General features: G+C 52.7%; 2 protein-coding genes across 6 annotated transcripts; one reads left to right on the top strand and one right to left on the bottom strand.

Annotated features, from left to right (window-relative positions):
• Positions 1-114: 114 nt before the first annotated feature.
• RNF40 (ring finger protein 40) lies at positions 115-11,655 on the top strand. Of its 2 annotated transcripts, none has more exons than XM_024560460.4 (20): positions 115-220; positions 336-537; positions 940-1,107; positions 1,241-1,382; positions 2,008-2,214; positions 2,776-2,897; positions 3,009-3,155; positions 3,262-3,336; positions 4,103-4,222; positions 4,319-4,498; positions 4,685-4,820; positions 5,657-5,778; positions 5,867-6,294; positions 6,380-6,497; positions 6,619-6,768; positions 6,953-7,165; positions 7,245-7,370; positions 8,292-8,432; positions 8,540-8,641; positions 10,456-11,655. In XM_024560460.4, the coding sequence occupies exons 2-20, from the start codon at positions 409-411 to the stop codon at positions 10,630-10,632; spliced, it is 3,003 nt and encodes a 1,000-aa protein (XP_024416228.1). In that variant the 5' UTR covers positions 115-220; positions 336-408; the 3' UTR covers positions 10,633-11,655. The 2 variants fall into 2 exon arrangements, with proteins under 2 accessions (XP_024416228.1, XP_045051454.1); XM_045195519.2 differs by lacking the exon at positions 115-220 and adding an exon at positions 694-787 and having other exon boundaries at positions 398-537.
• A 3,192-nt stretch (positions 11,656-14,847) lies between these two features.
• ZNF629 (zinc finger protein 629) lies at positions 14,848-23,621 on the bottom strand. Of its 4 annotated transcripts, none has more exons than XM_053926623.1 (4): positions 23,439-23,603; positions 22,769-22,963; positions 20,827-20,934; positions 14,848-20,671 (listed from the first exon to the last, which is right to left on the bottom strand). In XM_053926623.1, exons 3-4 carry the CDS (start codon positions 20,897-20,899, stop codon positions 18,141-18,143), a joined length of 2,604 nt encoding a protein of 867 aa, XP_053782598.1. In that variant the 5' UTR covers positions 20,900-20,934; positions 22,769-22,963; positions 23,439-23,603; the 3' UTR covers positions 14,848-18,140. The 4 variants fall into 4 exon arrangements, with proteins under 4 accessions (XP_053782598.1, XP_053782590.1, XP_053782595.1 ...); XM_053926615.1 differs by lacking the exon at positions 22,769-22,963 and adding an exon at positions 22,082-22,293 and having other exon boundaries at positions 20,827-20,936; XM_053926620.1 differs by lacking the exon at positions 22,769-22,963 and adding an exon at positions 22,082-22,141 and having other exon boundaries at positions 20,827-20,936.
• Positions 23,622-26,182: the final 2,561 nt, after the last annotated feature.

The raw sequence follows: 26,182 nt of genomic DNA, 5'->3' as shown, positions 1-26,182 counted from the left end.
TGGGCACTGTCTACTGGCCAATCACCGAGAGAAAGAGGAGGTGCTCAGGAAAAAAACGTAAGGGGGCCGGAGATGTGGGACCGAGCGCGACCAATAGAAACAGGAAATGCAGTTCCACTATATCCGGCACTGCCTCTGGCGCCTGCGCTCTGTGCCGGAAAGGCCGGTGACGTCCGGTGAGGTTCAAGATGGCGGCCGTGGGCTGATTCTGCTCCTGCTGGTGAGGGGCACAGGATTGATAGGGGCGGGATGCAGCAGGTGTAGATGTGTGCGGGGGAGGGTTGGGGCTGCAGATTACTGGTCGCGTCCACATGTATTCTCTCTGTCTTCTGCAGGTGACGGAAGTACTGCCGACTCCTGCCTGACGTCCCTTGGGGAGACCCTGCGCGGCCCCTTGCCGCCACGGCCATGTCTGGGCCCGGCAACAAACGCGTCGCCGGCGACGGGGGCTCTGGGCCCCCAGAGAAGTTGAGCCGCGAGGAAAAGACCACAACCACGCTTATAGAGCCCATTCGTCTTGGGGGCATCTCTTCCACGGTTCGTGGGTTCTTGCCTCAGCCCTCACAACTTGCCAGACTTCCAACCGTTCTCCACCCAAATCTACTGGAACCTTAATACCAATTCCCTAAGTTTAGCAGGATCGGCACTCGGTTGAAAGAAACGAAGAACACGTCGTCTACTTTCCCTTTACAGATAGGAAAACAGGCTCCTCGAGGGCGTGTGCCTCAAAGACTGCAGAGTTAGGAAGAGACAGAAGTAGACCCTTCTTACAACCAGGACGCTGTCTGTGGGTGTCTTGAGCCTCTTTTAAATCCTACTAGCAGTTAGTTTGGGGATACTCCCCTCTCCCACCCATTCCATTTGCTTTCTTCTGTCTCTCTGTAATTGGTGTCTTGGGCTCTGTTTGACTTTCTCCTTGGTTCTTTGCTTCCTTGGTAGGAGGAGATGGACCTGAAGGTGTTGCAGTTCAAGAATAAAAAACTAGCAGAGCGGTTGGAACAGCGACAGGCTTGTGAAGATGAACTCCGAGAACGAATTGAGAAGCTGGAAAAGCGGCAGGCCACAGATGATGCCACGCTCCTCATTGTCAATCGCTACTGGGCCCAGGTGGATGCCCCTCTGCTTTCCAAGACCTGGCCTTGATCCAGCCGCCAGTCCTCAGACTCCTCTTCTGGGAAGGAGTATCATGCTGGGAAGCACCTGAGGGATTCATAACATTTTTGGTGCTTTCTCCCTTCAGCTGGATGAAACTGTGGAAGCCCTTCTCCGACACCATGAGAACCAGAGGGAGTTGTCTTCAGGAACAGAGGCGTCTGGGACTCAGGAGGGGCTGACACGTGATGAGACCCCTCTCACAGAGCCAGGGACATCGGAACTGAGGGGTAGGACCAGAGATTAAGTTCTGGGAAAGGTTCTGGAGAGGAAGGGACTTTGGTACTAGGCTCCTGAATTCCCCGTCTCCCCTCCCACACATGCACACAAAATTGACTTTATTTTTGGGTACCATAGTACAGTGGGCAAAAACACAGACTTTGGAATCTGAATGACTTCATTCATAGCTCATTTCATGTTTTGACATTTAGTTCAAAAAAGTATTAATATCAAGTGTCGATTATGTACCCAGCATTGATGGAGACTCAGAGGAGACATAGATAAGCAAAAAGAAATACTGTCCTGCCATTAGGGAAGAAGTGATTATCAACCATAAGTTAAAAACGTAGGAGCTTCTGAACAGGAATTTCTGTGTGTTTTCGTGTGCGTTTCTAATTTAGTTTGAGAAGGCAGAGAAGTCTTTCCTAAGGAAGTGATTGGGAGTTCTGTGGCCTTGAGGAAATGCTCTTGAATCTCAGTTGTTTTGCTTTCAGGACAGGAATAACAATAGATTGTAGGTGTTCCGTATGTTGATTCATTGAGCTGTAGAGTGTTGAAGGGCTCAGTCTGGAATGTGGTGCAGAGTTGTGGTAACTGCTGCTTTTATCTTCATGAGGGTTTGTTCATCCTTCTCAGAGACCCTGCCAGTGCAGCTGCGGCCCCCACTCAGTGAGCCAGCCTTGGCTTTTGTGGTGGCACTGGGCGCCAGCAGTAGCGAGGAGGTGGAGCTGCAGCTGCAGGGCCGTATGGAGTTCTCCAAGGCAGCCGTGTCCCGTGTCGTAGAGGCCTCAGACCGCCTACAGCGCCAGGTGGAGGAACTCTGTCAGCGAGTATACAGCCGAGGTTCGTTCTTCGTGCCCCCACCCCAGAGGTGTCCATACCAATTTGCAGCTTTATGATATCCCTTCCTCCATGCCTCTAACCCAGAGGTAGCCAAAGTTCCCCGAGGAATAAATCAGCCATGTTCTCAGGGAAAGGGTTAGGTTGTAGATGGGGTCTTGAGCTTTGATTTCTGGAGTTGAACTTTAAAAAGATGGGTGAGAGGAGTTGTTGATTCTGGTAGAGCCACTCCCTTTTGGCTGGACATCTTTTTTGGAGAACTTTGCACGAATCTTGGTGAGAGTTACTGATCCAGAAGACATAGCAAGTTCCCACGCTTTGTAGGAAAACAGGCCACCTCCCAGCCATAGTTCTGTCACACTAGCCTTGGCATTCTGGGCAGATGGCTCTCCTTTCTGAGTTGGTTTCCTTCTTTGTGCAGAGGGGATAAAGACTCCTGGTTTGTTATGAGAAATTAGCAAGACAGCTGGTGGATCACACTGGGCACATAGTAGACTCCAGAATGAATTAGTGCTTTTTCCCTTTGCCCTGGACCTGACTCTGACCCGAGCCCTGACTTCCCAGGGGACAGTGAGCCCCCCAGTGAGGCGGCTCGGGCACGTACCCGGGAGCTGGGACGTGAGAACCGGCGACTTCAGGACTTGGCCACCCAGCTACAGGAGAAGCACCACCGTATCTCGTTGGAGGTGGGAGTTGGGATTTGGGTGGTGGGATTAGGTTTAGGTTAGGTGGACACCCAAGGGTCTCAGGGAACCAAGTCTCCTCATCTAAGCATCTGCTCTTTTCATTATTCCTAGTATTCTGAGCTCCAGGATAAAGTGACATCAGCAGAGACCAAAGTGCTAGAGATGGAGACAACAGTAGAGGACCTGCAGTGGGACATTGAGAAGCTGCGCAAGCGCGAGCAAAAGCTCAATAAGCACTTGGCAGAGGCCTTGGAGCAGGTGGGACTAGGTTGTTATATCACATGGAGCCAGGGCCCTGGCTGGGTACTTAGGGCCCAAGATTCTGTCTTTCACACTTATCTGGCTTTCTCCCTTATCTCCACAGCTGAACTCTGGCTACTATGTGTCTGGGAGCTCCTCAGGCTTTCAGGGGGGCCAGATCACACTCAGCATGCAGAAGGTGAGCAGGCATCATTCTTCCCAGCCCCTCTCATAATCTTTACCCTTGAAATTCCCCACAATGTTAAGGACAGATATCCAATTATGGTCTCTGATGCCCTTCTTTGTCACTTGTACTGCTGTTTGTTGTGTTCACCCACAAGTATATTCAGTAAGTAGTTCCTAAGCGCTGAGTGCTGGCACTGTGTTGGGAAGAAGGCATATTGGAGAACAAAATAGACAAAAATTAAAGCTGTCATGGAGCTTAGGTTCTAGTTGGGAGAACTGATGAGAAATAAGCAAAATAACACATCAGTTGGTTATAAGTACCACAAAGAAAGAGCGTAGAAAAGAGATAAATGGAAGTGTTGGAGGCAGTTGGCATTCTTAGTTGGGTGGCTGAAGAAGAGCCTTCCTGAGACAGTGCATTTTAATCACTGTCTCATCGTCCTACCTTTGCTGTCTCATCTCTTGGTTGTTGCACATTTTATTGGTTCTGTGGGGATCACTCTGCCCTATATCCCTTTCCTTCAGTTTGCTCTTCTGGGCTTCCAGGAAAACTACTCTCACTTTCCTGTCAGTTACCAGCCTTGATTTCTGGCATTGACTATGCAGTATTGAGTTTTTTCCACTTGCCTGGGAGCTCTTAGGAAAGTGTTTAGGTCTGTCTGGTTCCCGAGGCTTCAGAATACATCATTGCTACACATAGGGAGCTTGAATGGGACTTACATGAAGGAAGCATGCCTGCTGGCTTGGCCCTGATTCCCATAGCCCTTCCTGCTCCACAGTTTGAGATGCTGAATGCAGAGTTAGAGGAAAACCAGGAATTGGCCAACAGCCGCATGGCAGAGCTGGAGAAACTACAGGCTGAACTTCAGGGGGCTGTGCGGACCAATGAGCGCCTCAAGGTGGGCTGTGTTTGGGGCTGGGAGTGCCTGAGACTGCAAGTTAGGTCTGAGCCCTGAGTCCTCTTGCTGATTGCTTTTGGGCATCCCTGCCTTTAGGTGGCCCTGCGGAGCCTTCCCGAGGAGGTAGTACGGGAGACAGGGGAGTACCGAATGCTGCAGGCCCAGTTCTCACTGCTTTACAATGAGTCTCTGCAAGTAAAGACCCAGCTGGATGAGGCCCGGGGGCTGCTGCTGGCCACCAAAAACTCACACCTGAGACACATTGAGCACATGGAGGTATAGCCCTGGAATGGGTGGGGGTTGAGGGTAGGGCCAGACCTTGAGGGTCAAGGCGTTCCTGGGTCAAGCCCCTATATGCATGCCTGGGGTTCTTGGGAATAAATTCTTAAGTCACTAAGGCCTCAGGTGGGGAGGCTTTTCAGGGGGCAGAGGAGTTCTATGGATTAATTCCTCAACCCACAGAGCGATGAGTTGGGGCTGCAGAAGAAGCTGCGTACAGAGGTTATACAGCTGGAGGACACACTGGCCCAGGTACGCAAGGAGTACGAGATGCTGCGCATCGAGTTTGAACAGAATCTGGCGGCCAACGAGCAGGCAGGTATGTGGTGAGGATAAGGTGGAGGTGGGCCTTATCAGGGACTGGTGAGCCCTGGTGAGGGGCTACTGCTTATCCAGATGCCAGAGGTTTAACTTTTCCTTTTCACAGAGCCTCATCTCTCTATGAAAAACAGGTACCACACCACCTGGCTCAAAGGCACAGTGAGGGTCATAACTAGCTGAGTTGGCTGATGGAGCGGCTTAGAACATGAGCTGTCTGTCCCGTCTGTGGCTCTCTGTCCTTCTGGTGTCTCTCTGGGATAAATCATTATTTTGCAAAGACTTACTGCATACCACCTATGAGCCAGGCCCTGTTCTAGGCTTTGGGTTAATACTAGGGAACAAAACACAAAGAATTCCCGCTAGTGTGGCACAGTGCTACAATGGGGGAAGACTGGCAATAGAGAAGAATAAATAAAATGTACTTTAGGTAGTGACAGATATGCCAAGAAAAATAAAGCAGGAGAGAAGACAGGAAGTGTTAGGAGAAAGAAAGTTTCAGAGAAGTGTATAACTGAGGTGACATTTGTTTAAAAATCTAAAAGAAGTAGACTGACTTTTGTGAATTTATGCTTACGTATTTCTTTGAAGGAAATTTAGAAGTATTAAAAAATATACAATAGCAGAAAAAACACAAAAGCAGTGTCAAGTTACTTTTGGGTGAATTTCCTTCAAGTCTACATTATTTACCTTGATGAGGTCACACTGGATAAGGCCTCAGTTTTTTTTCTTCTTCATAACGGGAGTGATGGCTCTGGCTCCTCCTCTTCCCCTGGCTGAGGAATTGGTCCCCTAACCCAGGAGGCAGTCTAACCTTAGTTCCTGACCCTCCCCTAGGGCCTATCAACCGGGAGATGCGTCACCTAATCAGTAGCCTCCAAAACCACAACCACCAGCTGAAGGGGGATGCCCAGCGATACAAGCGGAAGCTGCGGGAAGTGCAGGCTGAGATTGGCAAGGTAAGGAGAGGGCTACCTGGGAGAAGCCTTGGCAAGATCCCAATGAGTACCATCTCACCTTAGCCCCGTTCTCTCTTGTTCTTTGCAGCTTCGGGCCCAGGCCAGTGGCTCTACACACTCAGTCCCCAACCTGGGCCACTCAGAGGACTCTGGTCTCAGTGTCCCAGCCCCAGGGAAAGAAGAGGGTGGGCTAGGCCCTCTTGGTGCCCACGACAGCAGAAAGGAGATGGCTTCAATGCCTGGTGCCACTGTGACTACCTCCTCAGCAAAGAAGGAGGAACTAGTCCCCTCTGAGGAAGATGCCCAGGCCTTAACCCCTGGGTCCCAGGGGTCCTCCTCCCGTGGTCGAGAACCTGAGGCCAGGCCCAAACGGGAGCTTCGGGAGAGAGATGGGCCTGGCTTGGGATCCCAGTCTATAGTCTCAGCACTCTCAAGAGCTGATCGGGAGAAGGCCAAGGTGGAGGAGGCCAAGAGGAAGGAGTCAGAACTCCTCAAAGGTCTCCGAACAGAACTCAAGTGAGACCCTGTTCCTGTCTCCTTCCCACCACTGCCAAGTGGCTCCAGCTCTACTCACCACGTTCTCCTTCTGTGCCTCTCCCAGGAAGGCCCAGGAAAGCCAGAAGGAGATGAAGCTGCTGCTGGACATGTACAAATCAGCACCCAAGGAGCAGCGGGATAAGGTGCAGCTCATGGCAGCTGAACGCAAGGCCAAGGCCGAGGTGAGGTCAGGTAGGGCCTGTAGGACATACAGAGAGGTTACCCAGGGGGTTCTGAGCAAAGCAGAGCCTTACATCAGCAGGAAGCTGTGACAACAGAATTCCCTCCTTCTGGTGACTATAGGTTGATGAACTACGGAGTCGTATCCGGGAATTGGAAGAGAGGGATCGAAGGGAGAGCAAGAAGATTGCAGATGAGGATGCCCTGCGGCGCATTCGGCAGGCAGAGGAGCAGATAGAACACCTGCAGCGCAAGTTGGGTGCCACCAAGCAGGTGTGACCTCTTATGGTCCTCTTGCTTCTGAATGTTGGGATTCCCTCTATCTCACCTCAGTGGGGTGCATCTAGCAGATGGCCTGGTCCCACTCTATAGTTCTTGGCTCGGCCATGTTTTCCTGTGGTTACCTGTCGTTATCCTGTCCATCTGCCACATTCCTTCTCATCCTCACTCACTACAGGAGGAGGAGGCTCTGCTGTCAGAGATGGATGTGACAGGTCAGGCTTTTGAGGACATGCAGGAGCAAAATGGGAGACTGCTACAGCAGTTGCGGGAAAAGGACGATGCCAACTTTAAGCTGATGTCAGAGCGGATCAAGGCCAACCAGATTCACAAGCTGCTGCGGGAGGAGAAGGATGAGCTGGGCGAGCAGGTTCTTGGCCTCAAGTCTCAGGTATGGTCACCCTGGGCTTGTAGGGTGGAGCTGCAGAGCCAGGGGCATCCTGGCACTGAATCTCCACCTCTCTCCTAAGGTGGATGCCCAGCTGCTGACCGTGCAGAAGCTGGAGGAAAAAGAGCGGGCCTTGCAGGGCAGCCTTGGAGGTGTAGAGAAGGAGCTGACACTGCGCAGCCAGGCTCTGGAGCTCAATAAGAGGAAGGTGAGGCTGGGCCTGAGGGGAAGACAATATAGGATGCTGCCTCACTTCTTAAATGCTACGTTCCAGACCCTGTGCTGAGGGATTTTCTGTACTGCATCAAATTTCAGTCTCACTGTAATCCTGTGAGGGTTTTTGTTATTATCCATGACAAAACTAAGGCTCACGAGGTCAACTGATGCGCTCACAAAAGAGCAGAGCTCTCCTTGGCTCCAGGACCCACATCCTGACCACACCATTGGTTACTGTAAAATGGGGTGGGGGTGGGGTTCCTGTCACGTAGCTGTATTAAAACTAAGACATGTCTAGTTTATGGTAAAGGTTTAAGATTGATGTTCAGTTTCACTTTCTTTCCCCACTGGGCTTTCTCCTGCTTCATTCGTTTGTTCATTCATTTAAGCAATATTGTACATGTTCTTTCTCTATATACCAGACCCTGTGCTGAGTGCTGGGGAGACCATGGGAATAAGAGGGTCCCATTGGAAGTGGGAACTTCCAATTTTGAGGGCACAGATAGCAAGCCAATAATCCTGCAGGTAAAATAGTGTTATTACAGATCATAGTAAAGATGATGAAGGGAACTAAGGTTCTGTGTAAGAAAAAAAAGCACTATGTGACATTTAAGCTGAGGGAATTGCAGAAGAAAAGTATGTGTTGGGAGAGTTGGTTGCAGAGGGACAAGCCCTGTGAAAGCTCAGTGTTAGGAGAGAGCACCATGCAGGTAAGGACCTGAAAGTGTTGGGAGTGAGGGAGAATAGGAGGAGGCGGGAGTTGGGGAGCAGGGCCAGCTCTAGTGAAGATATTGGACTTGATCCCAAGAGCAGGCAGGAATCACAGGAATATTTGACACAAGCACCTGTGGACTATGGTGCCTCCCTAGGCTCAGGAGAATGATGCCCCTCTTCCCTGTCTCTCCTGCCTCAGGCTGTGGAAGCAGCCCAGCTGGCAGAGGACCTGAAGGTGCAGCTGGAGCATGTGCAGACACGGCTGCGAGAGATCCAGCCTTGCTTGGCAGAGAGCCGGGCTGCTCGAGAGAAAGAGAGCTTCAACCTCAAGAGAGCTCAGGTTTGCACATGGTGGGGGCAGGGTGGCCAAGGGTTAATGGTGTGGCTGGGGGCTGGTGGTTCAGGATGCAGACCCTTACACTTAGCCTGGCCCCTGTTCTGCTTCAGGAGGACATCTCACGGCTGAGGCGCAAGCTGGAGAAGCAAAGGAAGGTGGAGGTTTATGCAGATGCTGATGAAATCCTCCAGGAGGAGATCAAGGAGTACAAGGTGCGGCTCTGGGGCTATGTTGTGCCCCATCAACTTAGGAATCTGGGGGTAGGCGTTGGTGAGCGCTTTAGTCTTGGGACCGCAGAAATAAGGTAGGATAGCAAAATGTGGGCAGAACCTGTTGTGGAGAATCAAACAGCTGACCAAGTATTGTACACATACTGTAAGCCAGGAAGAGAGCCTGGCTAGGTGTGGGAGGGCTTTGAACTAGACCTAGTCTCAGATTTCTTGAAATTGACAGTATTGGAATAGGCAGCAAGGTAATTCTGAGTGGAGAGCAATGTGATGGCAGAAGCTAGAGGGGCAGTGGGAGCTCAGGGGAGACCCTTAAACCAGCCCTGGGGGTCAACAGGCTTCCTGGAAGGAATGTCATCCAAAAGAAACATGAAGAATGAGTCAGAGTTGGCTGTGAGGAATTGGGGACAAGAGGATTTTGGCAAAAGGGAAGGCAGAGGTGAGGCCCCTAGTGAAGAGGTGGATGTTGGAGGACAGAGCTGGATGTTGTATTTGGAGGCCAGGATGTTGTATTTGTGGTGAACAGCAAGCTGGGAGCATTGGGCATTGTCAGATCCTGAGAAACAGGGTGGATGACAAAGTGGCACTTTGTAGGATTAGGAAGAATGTGGAATAGGGATTGGTGGGCAGTGTTCAAAGATGTTGAGAACAAGGTGCCTACAAGACATCTTGGGAGGCTGTCCGGGAAGGCACTCAAAGCAAAAGGGCAGGTCTGGAGAACAGGGGCTTGGAGAGTTGTCTGCAGAGGGAGAAGTGGAAGTGAGAACAGACAGGGGAGTCATTCTCCCTTAGGAACCTCAAACCTTAAATGATGGGCAGAGGAAGAGAAGTCTGTGGATTGGGAGGAGGGAGAGTGATGTAGAGGGAGTTGATGTGGGAAGAATTTCAGGGAAGGAAGGGTGAGCTGAATAGAGCTGCCAAGAAGGCAAATGAAGTAAGCAATGAGAGATGCAGTTTGGGTGGGAGAGGTTCTTGGGCAGAGGTGGAGGTCAGAAAACGTGCACACTCACTAACTGAAGAGGTGGAGGATGGGTCAGTAAATAGGAAACCTTTGAAACAGTTTGGCCTTAAAGTGTCAGAGACAGTTGCAGGCAGCGGATAGTGGAGAAGGGAAGGATTTCTCAAGAGGAGACAGACTTTGGAGCCTGTCAAATGCTGATGGGTAGGGTTTTGAGATCTGGGGAAGAAGGCGATGGGCTGGGCTGGGATTTCAGGCAGAGTGGAGGGTTGTTGGGGAATGCTTGAGTTGAGGGGATTCCTGTCTGAATTTGGAGGAGAGACCTTGTGGCAGGTGGCAGGTTTCAGGATAGGAGTGGAGATGACCTCCAGGGATCTACGGCAGGATCTCTGCACAGCACCAGGGGTGGGCCCAGTGGAGGGTGGAGACAGCATATTTCCAGTGGCTGTGTCATGCCCAGCAGTGACTCCAGCAGGTGCAGGTGAAGTAGACAGTTGGCTTAAGCCAGGATTGGGGATTTTTCACAGAAGGCCAGAGGGGAAAGAGATGAAGGCCAAGGGTGGAGGAGCTCAGGCTGAACCTTGTGGGTCACTGGCCTTGAGAGGCAGTACATGACCGCTGGCCATCACTGCCTAGGTCAGAATCCAGACTGCTGCTTTGTAACTTTGAGACCAGCTTCTGAGTCTGTTTCCTGATGTGGACAGTGTGCATCCCACCTCCCAGGGTTATCAGAGTTAGATGCAGTTGGCTGTAGGAGGGCATAGCCAGAACCACCTGCTGTCAGCTTGGGATCTGGGCACTGTAAGGATTGTTCCCAAGCTGATACCTTTGCCTGCCCCAGGCGCGGTTGACCTGCCCCTGCTGTAACACCCGCAAGAAGGATGCAGTTCTTACCAAGTGCTTCCACGTTTTCTGCTTTGAGTGCGTGCGGGGCCGCTATGAGGCCCGCCAGAGGAAGTGCCCCAAGTGCAACGCAGCCTTTGGTGCCCATGACTTCCACCGTGTCTACATCAGCTGAACCCATAACTCGGGACTTCGGAATACCCATGGACCCTGGGAGCTGTGCCCCCAGTCCCTCCCCACCCACATCCAGTGGCCCTACCCTTTGTTCTGGACCCTGTGGGCCCAGTCCTTCCCCATCTAGTTGGTTTGGGGTCCCCAGTGCATGTTAGTGGGAGTGGGATCAGCCAAGTTCAGTTCCACCTTTCCCCAGTTAGAGCTGAGGCACCTGTCCTGCAGGAAAGATCTGCAATGAGACACCTAAGAAGGCCAGAGCCTCTAACTGAGCTCCCTGGAAGCTGACCCCAAGCCTTCTCTGTCTTCACAGGCCCATCCCAGCCCTAAAGGGGAAATTCCCCAAGCTGTGACCTCCCATGAAAGAGGAGGCTCACACCCACAAGTGAGGACCAGGAGTGGGCCCTGGAGACTTTCTTCACTCCCTGCTTACTGGGCCTGGGCAGGGCTTTGCCTCTGTGGAGTTCCCTGGGCTCTTTGGTCTGGCTCTTTTGCTTATGTCCTAGGGGACTGGGGCAGCAGGGCACCATCCTCGTCCTCTGGAGAACTCTGTGGTTGCTGCAGTCACCTTGCCCCTATTTTGGAAATGCTGAACCAAGATTGTCAGTTTCTGTTCTAATCAGGCCTCTCCCAGTATCTACTCTCCCAAGCCCTCTTACCCCTACCTCATGCTTCCCAAGGCCCCAGTGGGTTCTCAGCCCTGACCCTGTTTTCATCCTGGTGGCCTTAACTGCAGTGGAGGCAGAACTTCCCAGGGGGTGAAGGGTCAGACTAGACAATGGGCCAACTTCCAATCATTCCAGGTAAAAGAGCTTCATGTAACTCTGAGCCTATACCCACAATGCTTGCCCTGCTGCTTGCCCAAGCAAATTGGGCTGTGAAGGCAGCAGGCAGGGTCTGGAAGGTGGAGCAGTTGACAGGTGCCCATTCAGGGTCCCTTAGGGTCCACCTAAGGGTCCATTCAGGCCCATAGCTCCTGCTCTAGAGATGTATAGGCTGTATGTTATGAATAAATGTCCAACCTTCAGTGTGTGGTCTGTGTAGCCAGGTGTCCTGCCCCAAACGTGGTCCCCAGTTTTAGCTGCTACCCCTGTCCCAATTCTGCCCTGCCCACTCCAACACCCAGCTGACGCTAAGAGATGAACGGCTGCCAGGGGATTCTGGACTGGACTTCGGCGGGAGGAACGTTATCTCAGGCAGAAAGCATGTTGGTCACTCACTTGTAATGAACCAGTCTTTTCCCACTGGGGAGCTCTGACCGTAGTGGACCGTTCTGCGCGTGCTCCCTGCGGCCCTGGCGGTCATTGGCCGCTGAAATGCTGGGAAACCTCGACCTGCATCCTGGGAAATATAGTTCCGTGTAGGTACCCGGCGACACCAGGTCCTTGGAGCGGAGAGCCGGTTTCTGGTTGGTCAGAGTTGGGCCAGTGTCCAATCTAGGCTGGGGACGTCCGTTTCCAGCTCCTAATCCGCCCCAACAAATCGGATGAGCAGATTAGGACTCCTCAGTGGGTGACTTTATTCATTTTTAGCCGTATACTCCTGGGAACCATTTCGAATGTCATGGGGTACTTCTGGGTTAAGTGTGTCGTGGAATCGTCTTAGGAGCCATCACTGAAGAGTCCTGGGGTTCGCAGTAAGGCTGGTACTGACCGTAGTTGGTGCCAGAGCTGGCGTCGGGGCCATGGCCAGAGCAACGGCCACGGCCTGGCAGCAGTCCCACTTCCACGCCGTCTTGCAGCTTGGCAGTCGTACCTTCACAGGGGCTTGCGACCTTGCCTGTGTACGGGCCCCGCCTTGCGCCCAGAGGCTGCAGCTGCTGGAGCAGGTCGGACTGGAGACGAAAGCTGACTACAGTGACTGCCTGCGCTGAACTGGAGGTGGTGGGCACACCGAGGCGCGGCTGCAGATGACATCGAGCTGCTGAAAAAGTGTGCGTGGCCTGAGGACAGCCATGGCAAGGGTGGGGAATACGCAGCATACTGCATCATAGTGAGGCTGCTTGGCTCTGAGAGGATCATGGCGCTGGAGAGTGGGTCGCGGTCAGCCAATACTCTGAGCGCCACCCTCTTTCACAGGAGGCACCCTCATGTGGGTTTCTTAAATAAATGGAAGTTACTATACATCACCTCCCCAAGAATCTCCCATATCCTCTGGATATGGCCAGTCTCCATATCCAGAGGAGCTGAAAATTCCTTGTGAGTCCTCATACCTAATAAAGTGGGCATCAAACCACTCTCTCAAGCTCAAGCCCAAATGGGGTAAAGATGCCAGAATTTTAGTTACCGGAGTAAACACTGATACCTCAGGAAGAACAGAGTAAACTCCATAAAGGTTGGTTTGCAATGAGCCTGCCCAGTGCAGGAATAATCTGCTTCAGAGGCTGGTCAGGCCCCTCCAGCCAGTTTTGACCTCTACAACCCCAGTGGCTTCAGTGGCTGTGATATCCTGGGTTCCTTGGGATGGGCAGGCCAAAACTGACCCCTTGTCAACCCCTTGGGTTGAGCAGATGTTGGCCTCCTGGCAAATGTGCCTGTTTTAGCCAGAATTAGGGCTACTGTCTGATTGGCCACAGGGTCCAGTAGCGCATTTAACATTGACCACTCTTCAAAACTTCCCTTGGGCCCTGTGGTGCTTTGCTCCTGGTTTTTCTCATACTATTTTCTGCTGGTCCTCTTCCTAGACTCTTTCTACTCTGCCACTCTTCCTGGGTATATTTATCCATGGCCATGGCTACAGCTAAGCTGCTAAGCTTAGAACTGCTCAGAACTGCTCCAGCCTAGTTCTCTTTCCTGAGTCCAAACCTTGGGGTGGGGTTGGGGAGTAAGATCATGTCACTATCCTTAAAAATTCCCCAATGGTGCCCTATCTGTAAGTTTCTTAAACAAGATGCTCCTCACTCTGGCCTCTGCTCTCTACCTTCTTTCAATCCCCACCTCTCTATATTCTAAACCCACACCCAACTCTTATACCCTTCTATCCCCAGCCCCTACACATACTATTTCCTGTTCCTTAGGTCACTTCCTCCAGCCAGTTTCCTGACCCTATGCTGTGGAAGGCACCATGTCTGGGTCCACAGTCCCTTCTGCTAAGTCTAAACAAGTCACTACTCTTTCTTTCCCAGTAGTTTCCTCACTTTACCGAGGAATCAGTACCCTCCTGTGCTGGGACCAGTTCCGATGTACCTCAATTGTCCCCAGGGCTGAGAACACAGAGAATGTGGGATAGCCTTAATTTCGTCCCCATGAAAATCAAGTCCCTCCTACCTTCACCCTACCCCACCCCTTGCTTTCCAGAAGGGGAAGGAAGGCAGTGAATCTGCCCTGGGAGCACAGGAAAGGTGGGGAGACAGCTTCCTAGCTGGAGCAGGAGGCTCCTGGCAGACTGGGGCAGAGGCAGGTGATGGGTTAGAGCAGGCTCAGGGGCCATGGCCAGGCTTAGGCCCAGGAGATAGTGTAGACGTAAGCTGGGCATTGAGGTATCATCAGAGCAGAACAGCACTGTCTGGCCCAGTGTGGAGCCCAGGCCAGGCCCAGGCAGGCCCAGTGATGGGGGAGAGGCTTGATTGGGTGTAAAGTCTTCTGACCATTCTGGTTTCCCTCCCTGCCTTGCTGTGTATCTTGGACAAGTGGCTGCCTTCCCATGAGACTCAGCCTCCTTACGTGGTGAGGGCTGTAGACAACAGACTGAGAGTGAGACGACAGGCCAGGTCCCCTCCACCTACCACTCTCTTCAGGGTCTAGAAAGCCACACTCCAGAGAAAGGGTTGGGCCAGGTCCAGGACCTGGGATCCGGGTGAACCAGAGAAAGTGGACTTCAGTTTCTGGAACTTGATTTTCAGAGCTTTCCCATTTGGCAATCTGGGGAGGGTGTGGGTGTTGTGGCCAGACAGGCCTCACTGGAGCTGCACAGCTGGACCTAAGCCACCCAGCGGTCAGCAGATTGTGCTGGTGCCAAAGCCAGACATCAACAAGAGCTGCTTGGCTCTCCCACTACCTCAGAACATTTCCCCCGCTTTCTCCCAAGGGTATGGATTTTAAAATTCAATAAACCTTCACTAGCATGCTTGGGGTGGGGATTTTAGGGCCTTTGGGAAAAGAATGCAAGGGTGGCCTGGAGCTGGGCTGAGCTTTTGAGATTATATATGGACCCTGGCTCTGGGAGAGGGCAAGATCTTTCAGCTTGCTCTAGGATTGAAAGAGAAGACAGAAAACACCTGGGGAATCTTATTCCCTTTATTCTCTTCAACTAATCAACGTAACCACCGGTGACACAACACTGTTATTGACACACAACACTCAAAAGTGGGGCCTCTCTTTACTCCAGGGGAACAAATTAGGTGAGTGGGGCTTCCCTAATGGAGGCAAAGGAGTCTGGGGACTGCTCACTGCAGGGGTAGTTGTCATAGAATCCTACCTCTTGGTTGCGATGGTTTCAAGTTTCCCCATCAGTCAGGATCCATGCCCAGTTCTTTCAAGTTCCCATCTGACCTTCATATCTATAGCAGTTTCAAGTTTCACCCTAAGCTCAGATCAGTTTCTACTCTTCCCTTTGCTTTCACCAATGACTCTGTGACCCTATCTGTTGGGCTCCTCAACCGGGACACTTCTGAAGAGTTAGGCCTCCGTGGAATTGGGCAAGAGGCCTTCCAGACTGAGCTGGGCCTTTGCCTGAGCTGGTCAGAGGGACTCTGGACACTGCCACCTCCCTCAACCACCTGCCTGCTTGGTTCCTCCCAAGATGGAGCTTGTTCTGGGAGAGAAGTACCTGGCTAAAGGAGTTTGGGGGTGGGCAAGAGAGAACAGGTCATACCCCAGAGGTCTCTGACTTTGCCCCTTTCCTGCTACAAAACCCCAGACCACAACTCATTGTGTCCACATCATCCATTCAAGTACTGGAGCCTAAACTCCTGGCCCTAACCCGTTCCTATAACATGCGAACATCTTACTACATATGCTACACCCAAGTCCTCAATAGGCCCACAGTCAGCCTTTAACCACACTGACCACCTCTTCCTGGACTGGTCCCCGAGCCTCAAAGTTTTCTCCCCAGGACTCTTCTGGAGAAATTTCTCAGACCTGTTCCAAGAGGAACTGCTTCTAGCTTTAAAAGGGGTTTGTCTACAATCGGAGTTTTTTTCTGCTACCATCTTGCCAGGGGGCGGGGGGTCTGCTTTGACTTGAAGGACGGTCTTCTTTTCCTCAGTCTCATAGGGACGCCCCCTTAGTGGGTGCTTCTCTCAGTAGATTTGCAGGCAGGCTCCTTCTCCCCTCAGTAGCGCTTTCCAACCTGGCACTTGGGTCAGGTGGGGCTGCAATGCAGATGTTAAAAAGGGTCTCCCCACAGTCATACAATGCCTGCCTTTTCCTTCTTCCCAGCAGGCTTGGGTTTTTTCCTCCTACAATGTCCTGGATTTTGACCCTTTGAATTTGAGGGTTATCCCTTAGGGGGCACGGCAGATGAAAGGTGAAGGACTTTTGAACTTCGAGTAATGAAATTAGAGGTCTCTTCCACAGCTCTGTAGGAATCCAGGTCACCCTCTCCAGGTGACTCCAGAAGGGGCCACCTCACCTGGTATGTTGGTTCTCTTACTGCAGGACCACAGCGTGTTACTGGTGCCAGCATGGGGTCAGTGGGCATTTCATTTGGACCCAGCAATGGATGGAATCTCCAGGGTTAGGGGATGGGGTTCTTGTTAGATGTTTCAAAAGTTTTTTCCAGCCATTTTGGATGGCAACAGTCTCTTTCCCCTGCCACACACACCCAGTCGTGTTAGTGGGTTTGGCTGGGTTAATGAAAGTGTAGGACTGTGTGTGGTGTGTGAGGACAGATGGAGCTGGCAAGGTAGTGTGGTTCTCATCTTTCCATTTCCCTCTGCAGGTTTCTGACTAAGGAGGAGAGGAGCTGAGTGGATGGAATCCATACCTTCCTGAGACCACGATTGGGGTGGGTTGTCACAACCTCAGAGGGTTCCAGGTTCCGGGGTGAGGAAGGTGGTCAGGCTTCCATATACTCTTCAAGGACCCATGGTTCCTCCTGTGGGGTGTTTAGACCCATCACTATGTGCAGGCTGGCTCATCCTGCCAGCAGCCTTGCTATCAGGTCAGAGAGAGTGAGGTTTAAAAGTAGGTTGCTGGCTAATCAAAGCTCTCTATTCTGTCAACTTGCTGTCTCTTGTTGCCACAGAGAACCTACCTGTGGCACTCATTGACTTGGAGAAGAGCAGTCGGAGGATTTAACCACACACAGGCCTGGAGTCTCTGAAGGGCTTTATTCTTTGGAGGCCGGTTAGCAGCGGTTCTCCCTCTCCACTGAGGACAGAATTTGAGGAAACAGGCTGCCGCTGCAGCAAGACTGGTGGCAGTTAGATTTCAGGAGAAACCTCCTGACAGTGAGACCTGAGATGCAGCAGGAGGGACCCTCCATCCCTGGAGGCCTCTCAGAAGTCCCCAGGAAAGTGTCATCCTGCCTGGCTAGGGGAGGATCCTGGCAGTCTGGCTGGGATCTGCTTGCACTTGCAGTTTAACAAGCTCCCGGAAACGGGGTAGACAGCCTGGAGTTTGCTGGGTTCCATCTGAACAGTCTCCACTTGGTTTCCTTCCATCGAAGCACTCTAGCAGAATCTCCCCCCACTCTCCCCGCTAAATTTTTGTGGTGGTTTCCCAGTGTTCTTAAATTTTTATGCACCCCAAACTTCAGCCTTTAAAAAGGCGCAACGTCATTTTATTCCTTCCCCATTTTTGGCTTCTTTTTGATAAGGAGTTCTGTGGGCCTCTCCCTCTAACACACGCAATTCACCTAGGATCGGCCCTGTGCCCCAAGAACCCCCAGTGCAACGAGCTGAACTTTCTATTCCTAGTTACCAGGTTATTTCTCTTCTGTGGGTATGAGGGCTCCTCATCACTTATTTTTCTCTCTCTTTGTTTCCCTTTTCAGTTCCACCCAATTCCCAAAACTACTTCCCACTGAGCAATTTACTCAGTGTAATTGTCCAAGGCTTCTGGGAATGAGCCTCCCTCCCACATGCCAGTAGGAAAGAAGACTGTGGAACAAGTTCATGGGAGGTTCTTCTACCCCTTCTGAGGGTCACTGCTCCCAAGTTAATGCCATTGCTATATTCCCTGCACTTCCCCAACCCTATAGTTTCACAAGGATTTCAGTACAGTTTCATAGGGTTGTCTAGAGACATATTGGGACCTCATCCTACAATTAATAGGGCTTTTATCCACTATGGTTTATAGGGATTTTCTGCTACAGACTTAAAGGGCTTTTTTTTTCCTACATATTTATAGGGTTTCTAACCCAACAGTTTTTCTCTACTGCATTATAAGTGGTTCCCACCAACAATTTTATAGGGTTTCTCATCACCGATATAAAAGCACTACTTCCACCCAGGGTCCTTGCTCCTTCACAGCTCTATAACCTGATAGGGTTTTCTCCCTTTCCTCGCATACTATTTGAGGAGACCCAGTGTTCCTCTCAGGAGAGAGGCCCCTGGTCTCCAGGCCCATCTCACAGGGTGACACCCGGGTGGCAGCTCCTATGGAGGAGGAGGGCTGCAACTTCTGTGAAGCCCTCTCCACACTCGGGGCACAAATAGGGCTTTTCTTCCAAGAGGGTTTTGGGCGTTTCCCCTTCCCCATGGATGCTGCTCCCTGTGGGGGTGGGGGTCTCTCCTTCACCTTCCTTGCTTGTGGACAGGGTGACTGGCTCTGAAAGGGGGTCTTCGGGTCTGGGGGACTTTTCTTGGGTGTGAGTTTCCTGGTGGCGAATGAGGGCCAGGCGATCCAGGAAGGACGCCCCACAATCTGAACAGCTGTAGGGTCTGGCCCCCAAGGGGCTCCTGAGGTGCTCCAGGAGGACAGAAGAGCTCTTCCCCAGCTCCGGACTCTTCTGGGGTTTTCCACCTGCATGGACTTTCTGGTGCAGCAGCAGCTCAGAGCTGAGGCCGAAGCTTTTTTTGCATTCAGGGCATTTAAAGGGCTTTCCACTTAGGAAGGGACTAGGCCCTGCCCCTTCTGCTAAACCAATCCTATAATCAGGAAAGAGAAAGGGCTTTTCATTGCCATGGGTGAGCTGGTGTTGGAGGAGCACAGCTCGATCCAGAAAGCTTTCTCCACAGTGGGAACAAATGTAGGACTTGGAGGAGAGCAGGCCCAGCCTTTGGCTGAAGCTCTCCTGCCCCTCAGGCATTTTAAAGGGTTGTCCTGGGGGGTCAGCTCTGCCCTCCGAAGCACCTGGATAGGAATTCCCTCCAAAAGGGAGCCTGGGAGGTCGGAACGGAGGCTTGGGGGCTGGGTGTGTGATGAGGCCATCTGAATTTTTGTAGGGGTTTTCTCCAATGTGGATCCTCTGATGCTGCATGAAAATGCCCTCGTCATTGAACCCCTTTCCGCAGACAAGACACTTGTGTGGTTTGGCTCCGGGGGGCGGGGTTAGCAAGGCTGGATCCCCAAGTCCCAGCATAGTGTCGCCCTGAGCTCTCCGGGCTGGGGTCTTCCCTCTTTCGTGGACCACCCGGTGCTGCTCCAGCTCGTGCGCCTCCAGGAAGGCCTTCCCGCAGTCGGAGCACACAAAGAGGTTCTCATCCATGTGGGTGCGCACGTGGGTGATGAGGTTCGAGCTCTGGCTGAAGCTCTTGCCGCACTCGGGGCACTTGTAGGGCTTCTCACCCGTGTGGGTGCGACGGTGCTGGATGAGGTGGGAACTGCGGATGAAACTCTTACCGCAGTCGGAGCACTTGTAGGGCTTCTCACCCGTGTGGATGCGCTGGTGGCGGATGAGCGTGGAGCTCATGATGAAACTCTTGCCACAGTCCGCACAGATGTAGGGCCGCTCACCTCGGTGGATGCGCTGGTGGTTGATGAGGTTGGAACTGACACTGAAGCTCTTACCACACTCGGGGCACTTGTAGGGCCGCTCACCCGTGTGTGTGCGCTGGTGCCGCAGCAGCGTGGCGCTTAGTGTGAAGGTCTTGCCACAAACGGGGCACTTGAAGGGGTCCTCGCGCAGGTGGGTTCGCTGGTGTTTGATGAGAGTGGAACTGTGGCCGAAGCTTTTGCCGCACTCGAGGCACTCGTAGGGCTTCTCGCCGGTGTGCGTGCGCTGGTGTTGGGTCAGCTCCGAGCTCTGGATGAAGCTCTTGCCGCACTCAGTGCAGCGGTATGGCTTCTCGCCGGCGTGGATCTTCTGGTGCTTGAGGAGGTTATGGTTCTGGCCAAAGCGCTTGCCGCACTCCGGGCACTTATAGGGCTTCTCGCCAGTGTGCGTGGCCTGATGCTGGATGAGGTCAGAGCTGCGGTAGAAGGCGCGCCGGCACTCGCCGCACTTGTACGGCTTCTCACCCGTGTGTGAGCGCTGGTGTTTAATGAGGTTGGTGCTCTGGGTGAAGGCCTTCTCGCACTCGGTGCACTTGTACGGCTTCTCGCCCGTGTGAGTGCGCTGGTGCTGCACCAGGTTGGAGCTCCAGCTGAAGCATTTGCCGCAGTCCGGACACTTGTAGGGCTTCTCGCCAGTGTGCGTACGCTGGTGCTGCACCAGGTGCGAGCTCTGCGTGAAGCTCTTGCCACACTCAGAGCAGGTATTGGGCCTCTCGCCTGTGTGGATGCGCTGGTGCCGCAGCAGCTTGGACCATTGGCTGAAGCTCTTGCCGCACTCGTTGCAGATGTAGGGCTTCTCAGCCCCGGAGGGGCGGCCTTGCACCAGCTCCCGCAGGCTGGACTCATTGGCAGGGACCACCGGGGGGCTGTTCCATGTGGTCAGAGTCCCCCACTGCCAACTAGCCTCACAGGCCTTGGTCCAGTCAGACGGGGTAGAAACTACCTCGGGGGTTGGGGGGTCAAGAGGAGTCTGGTGGTCCAAGGGGTTGGGGTGACCCAGTGGACTTGGGGAGTTTTGGGGGACTGAGGGATCCTGGGAGGGTCTCTCCAGGGGCATCTCTGGTGGGTCCTTGAGTTCTGGACTCTGAGCTGGATCTCCCAAGATGATCTCCTCCCCAGAACTTTCCTGCTGAGGGCTCTCCTCTTCATTCCCACTCTCGGTACCTATAGAGAGAAAGGGAGTCTCCAGCCCCCATCTCCTTTCAGAACATGGGGTCAGTCTCTCTTCCCTGCCCTGTGTTTCCCCCTAGAGTCTGGGCCCCTCCCTGAACTAGCACCACTGTCTTATCAGATCTGCGGTCCCTTCTTGTGCCCCTCACCTCTATCAGCATCGCTGGGGCTCTGGACAGGGACCTGCGGATCTGGGCCCCACAGCACTGCTTCAGGCTCCATCCCAGAGCTCAGGACCGCCCAGTGTTCCAGGGACCCTGGGGGAGAAGAGAGAGGAGCACACAATGGGAGCTGATCTCCCACTTTTTTTACTCCCTACCTGCGCCCCCCACCCCCACAGCTCTCATTCCTCCTTATGTAAACTTCAGTTTCTTACCAACCCATGCTTCTGGGTATTAGTTCTCATCATCCCTACCCACCCCACCCCCGCAGGCCTGATTCCAGATCTTAAAATCACAACAAAGCAAGTAGGTGAATTTAAGAGTAATTAAAAGCTCATCAGTCATAACCCTTTGAACCCTGACTGGGGGCTGGAGAGGTGTCTGACACCCACAGGGGAAGAAGGGTCTCACCCCACTCCTCTGATGCCCAGAGGCTGGGAAACCTGTTATTTTACTAATCAGAAGAAGCTCATTAAGACTCTAATTTTCCTCCTTAATGAGGCTGCTAATTGGGACCAATAAACTTTCCTTGAGAGCCTCACAGGGAACTGAGACCGCCTAGAACACTTAAAGAGTTAAAAGAAAGAGAGACAGAAAGAAAGGGAAAAACCACTCTGATTTTCCTGAGGCAAGAGGGGCCCTCCGAAAGGACTGGGACATCTAAGCACATAAAGAACATGGGGCCAGAGGTGGGGGGAAGGGGCATTTTAAAGCCACTAGGGGCTTGTGCCACAATGACCTTGAGGGGAAATGGAAAGGAAAAGAGGTGAAGGAAGTGTGTGAAGACCATCTGCAGCTGACACAGTGCCTGTGGCGGTGTCCTCATTACCTCATGTAATCTTGCCCACAGTCCCGTTAGGAGACCCAGGAATCAGATTGTCCACTTTACAGATTAGGCAATCAGCCCTCAGGGAGAGTTCTCCAAGGTCACAGGCCGGGAAGTAGCCTAGACCAGAATGCAAGGTTCTGTGTGTAGCTTGCCCCAGCCTCTAAGAGAGGAAGATGACCTTGGGAGTCATGTGAAACTCATAAATGTGGGCTGTTGGCGGGGATGGGTGATGAGGAAAGCTCCAAGGGAGCCTACTTGCCTCGAGAATGGGATGCAGAAATTCCTGGGACCAAAAGGTCCTTGGCTGTCAAAGCAGGGGTTGGATCTAGTGACTAGCCTGACAATCTGCACGGATAAACTCCAAACAGACCTCCCCAGTGAAGCCTTCCATATCAACCCCATTCTGGTACCCCTTCTTCCATACTGTTTGTTCTGCTTTGTTGCTGCTGTATGCTGTGCCTAGGATGGTGAAGCCTAACACAGAACAGGTAGGTGCTCAATACATTTTGTCGAATGAACGAAAAATGAATGAGATGCTCCTTGTTCCTGGAAAACCTGTTTGTCCGATGCCTTTAAAGGTCAGCTTGCAAGGGGGTGGCAGCAAAGAAACAGTTCAGAGCGGCCTCCTGGTAAAACATAGACAGCTCATTCCAAAAAGGGCGATATGATTTCAGCATGAGGGACCAGGGCCACAGGAGCAAAGTGCTAGACACTTCCCACAATGTGGAGACCCTTAAGAGAGTCCCAGGGGAAAGCCTGGGGTTTGGATGGCTGTGTGGGATGGGTACTGTGTGTATGGGGGCGGGGTACAAGCAGACATGTTCAGCATTCACGAGAAGGCAGCTGGAAGGTAACCCAAGTGAAGCAGGAGCCAGCTGAAGCCTGCCTGCTAAATAGCAGCAGGGGAGACAGGAGATTTTAGGAAGTAACTTAATTTCTTCATCTCTGTAGCTCCTTAGGCATGAGAACTTCCCCTCCCCCATTACTAAGTGTCTTTGGGGAGGTGGAAGCAGGCACCTCTGCCAAGCTGGGACTGCCTGTTCTGAGGAGGCTTGGAAGGTTGCCTTGCTGTTTGCTGAGGACAGGTGAGAACTTATGTACCTTGATTATTTCGAGAAATTCAAATTCAGCGGTCCAGAGTAGAGGGAAGAGGTTAATGACAAGGCCACCATGGAGCACGAAAGTGGGAAGACCCAAGGAAGCAAGAAGTGCTCGGAGCAGACCTAGGCCCCAGCCCCAGACCTCGGACCTCGAGGCAGTCCCACTGCGGAGCCGGGGTGGTCGTGGTGAGAAAGGCTGCCTCGAAGAGAGGTGCGGAGAGCGACCCAGGTGACCCTGAAGTGGATGCAGTGAAGGGCGCGCAGCCGTCCTGGCCCCTCACCCCCCCGACAGCCGCACCAGCCCAGACCCTGGACTGCTGCTCCAGCTGGTCCCCGCCGCCCTCTTTCGGTTCCCAACTCCCAGGTCCGGGCATCCTCCGCCTCCGGGCCCCCAGGATTCCCCGCTGGTTCACAGCCCCCAAGCCCTGGCCTGGCGGTCGAATTCCCTCTTCCCAGAATGCTCAAGCCTCCCCTCCCCCACAGCCAGACCCTCGCGCTCTTCCCAGAATCCTCGGCCTCTGCCCCCTGCCCAGCCCCAGCCCTACCCCTGCGACCAGGGGCCGGGCAGGGGTCTCAGGCCCGGAGCAACCCGCCTCCCTGACCCATTGTTCCCGGGCGGCCGTCTCGGCCCTTCGGGCCACCCCTCAGGAGCCCAGGCGTCCCCAACTCACGACTCTGGGGTCTGGGAAAGGTGGAAGGCAGAATCCAGCCCCAGGGGACTTAACCCCTTGAATGCCCTGCCTGGGGGAGGGGTGGCGGGCTTGATGCCGAGGACTCTGGGTTCCTTCTCAAGGGGTGATCCCAGGCTGAGGACCCGGGGACCAGTTCAGGGTGACTGGGACGGAGCAGGAAGTGACCCCAGCTTCCCGGGTCCCTCTAGCCTGGAGTCAGAGCATCAGCTCTATGGGATTTAACCCTTTGCCTCCCACAGCCTGGGAAAAATAGAGGACGGGGAGCCCGGAGGTGGCTGAGACGACGACCCGCTTTCTGTCTCCAGTGGGAGCAGATTCTCTGGGAAACCCAGTGCCAGTGAGGGTCTCTGGATTTCTGACCACTCTGCATCTTGCAGGGGCTCTGCCGGCCGCTCCCGGGAAGCAGATTGGTGGCTGCTGGTCCCCCGGGGCCTGCCTTTGTTGGGACTCAGACCCAGGGATGCCCACCGCCCCCATGCCTGGGTAGTAGGGTGGGAGCAGGGGCTGGCAGGGCAGATTTGAGAGGGAATATCCTACAGACTAAAAATGACTTAAATGAAATAGTAAGTCCCAGCAACAGGACTTTGGATTGAGGGGACAAGCACAGCCAGGAGGAATCTGGCAGCCTATGCTCCTGGCCACAGCCTCACTGGGAAGTGTGTGCTGGCCCCTCTTCTGCCATTAGCCACCCTCAGAGGAGGAAACTGAGGCCCATTTGCTACCCTCAGAGGAGGAAACTGGCCGCAAGAGGGATGTCAGTGGGAGTTCCTTGACCAAGGAGGGCAAGAACCTTTCCCAGTAGCTCAGGGGGCACTCAGCTCATAACAACAACAACAACAAAAAAAACCTTTACAAACCTGGGACGACTGGTGGCCTCCCAAGACCCAGGGTATCTGGGATCCGATTTTTATATCCTTCATCTCATTTTCTCACCACAATCCATTGGGATAGGACAGCATATTATCCCCATTTTACAGGAGAGGAAACCAAGGTGTAAGAAATGAGGTAAGGTGCTTCAGGCCATGTAATTATTTTAATTTAACACATCTCTGTATTGCATCCTGTTATTCCTGGTCACTGTGGGGGTCAGGCTTTCTACCCTCGAGAAGTTTAATTGTGTGTGTTACAGACAAAGGGATTACAGGAGAATGTGAAAGGGCTACCTGTCCAGAGATGAGAGGGAGCCAGAGGAACAAACATATGTCGGGCATCGCTAAAGAGGATGCTGCTCCTTTCAGCCTGCATCTGGGATCCAGAGAGTGTGGCCACCAGGAGAAGAAGGCCCTGCTGGGCCAGCCTCTGCTCATGTCCCAGTGCTCTCTCCCTCACCCTCCTTCTCATCTGGGCATTTCTCCTCTTATCCTGGCTTCCATCACCTTCGACACCTCACTCTCACTCCAGGGCCTTTGCCCCTCCTGCCCCTCCTTACCCTACTCTGTCTCTCACAGCGCGTACCACCCCTGACAGAACATCCATGTGTTCACCACCTGTGTCTGCCCACCCCTCCGGTGCACTCGCAGTAATGTCGGCTCCACCAGGGCAGGGGCTTGGCCTCTTGTACTCGCTGTCCTCCTAGAGTAGCACCTAGAACAGTGACGGGAGTGACTGGCATGTAGTTTGTAGGTGCTCAATGCATGGAATGAAGTCCCGCATTGTCTTTATGTATTGTCCCATCTGTCTCCAGAGCAATCTCCAGGCAAACTTGTACAGAGCCTCCACCGCTGGGTTCTGCTGCACAATCCCATTCATTCATCGACATCCTCACTCTCTGGCCCTTCAAGGGCTGTGAAGCCTGGCCTGGCCCTGGGACAGGGAGACTATGGGAAAGCTGTGCCTTGGAGGCTCACAGAAGAGTTTAATTTGGCCTACAGAGTTTTATTTTGTTTTAATCAGAATTGATTGCCACACTTAAAAATCAGTACATTCTATATAAAAATCCACATTTCCTGCTTGTTTGGAAAATCCAAAGGTGTGGCAACATGACCCACACTTTCACACAGCAACTGGTGGGGCAGTAGCTTCCTTCTGCAAAGGGCCCTGGCTTTCCAGTTTATCACAGTCTCTACCACTCTTATTGTGTCCCCAAGGTGAGGCCGAGAGGTGGTCTCGGTATATCAGTGGTCTTCCACTGTTGGTGCCCCTACACCTGTTTAACTACAGATATTGACTCTGCCCTCCTTCGTCTGTGCCCCCCCAGGTGCAGAGTAGTAAATGAGGATGATGTCTTCTGACATAGTTACAATATGTAGCAGGCGCTGTTCCAAGGGCTTACAGTCACATGCCACATAACAATGTTGAAGTCAAGGATGGACTACATATATGATGGTGGTCCCATAACATTGTAATGAAGCTGAAAAATTCCGACTGCCATGAAAACATCATAGTGCAGTGCATGACTCATGTGTTTGTGGTGATGCTGGTACAAACAAAGCCTGCCAGTCATATAAGAGTATAGCACATACGATTATGTACAGTGCATAATATTTAAGAATGATAATAAATGACTATATTGCAAGTCTATGTATTTACTATATTTTTATCATGAGTTTAGGGCGTACTCTTTCTACTTAGAAAAACGGGTTTGCTGTAAAACAGTGTGCTGTGGTAGGCTGGCAGCCACTTCATACAGCTCATGGTGAGCATCCTGTAATCACCATGTCTCTTGATGGCATCATTTTTTCTTGTGCTTGATTTAACCTGGTTTTATACCATAACTTGCTCTA

This window comes from Desmodus rotundus, chromosome 1 (assembly GCF_022682495.2).
Source record: "Desmodus rotundus isolate HL8 chromosome 1, HLdesRot8A.1, whole genome shotgun sequence".
In the NCBI taxonomy this organism is placed as follows: domain Eukaryota; kingdom Metazoa; phylum Chordata; class Mammalia; order Chiroptera; family Phyllostomidae; genus Desmodus; species Desmodus rotundus.
The sequence above is the reverse complement of the archived record's forward strand: the minus strand, read 5'-3'. Positions and strand labels throughout refer to the sequence as shown.

What these genes read in the sequence shown, in the direction of transcription:
- RNF40 (XM_024560460.4), top strand. Translation starts at nt 409, where the DNA reads ATGTCTGGGCCCGGCAACAAACGCGTCGCCGGCGACGGGGGCTCTGGG. An exon ending in AGGGACATCGGAACTGAGGG is followed by an intron (nt 1,383 to 2,007) that starts GTAGGACCAGAG and finishes CATCCTTCTCAG; the next exon opens with AGACCCTGCCAGTGCAGCTG. An exon ending in TGGAGCTCAATAAGAGGAAG is followed by an intron (nt 7,371 to 8,291) that starts GTGAGGCTGGGC and finishes CTCCTGCCTCAG; the next exon opens with GCTGTGGAAGCAGCCCAGCT.
- ZNF629 (XM_053926615.1), bottom strand. An exon ending in CCCCAGCGATGCTGATAGAG is followed by an intron (nt 20,672 to 20,826) that starts GTGAGGGGCACA and finishes TTCTCTCTATAG; the next exon opens with GTACCGAGAGTGGGAATGAA.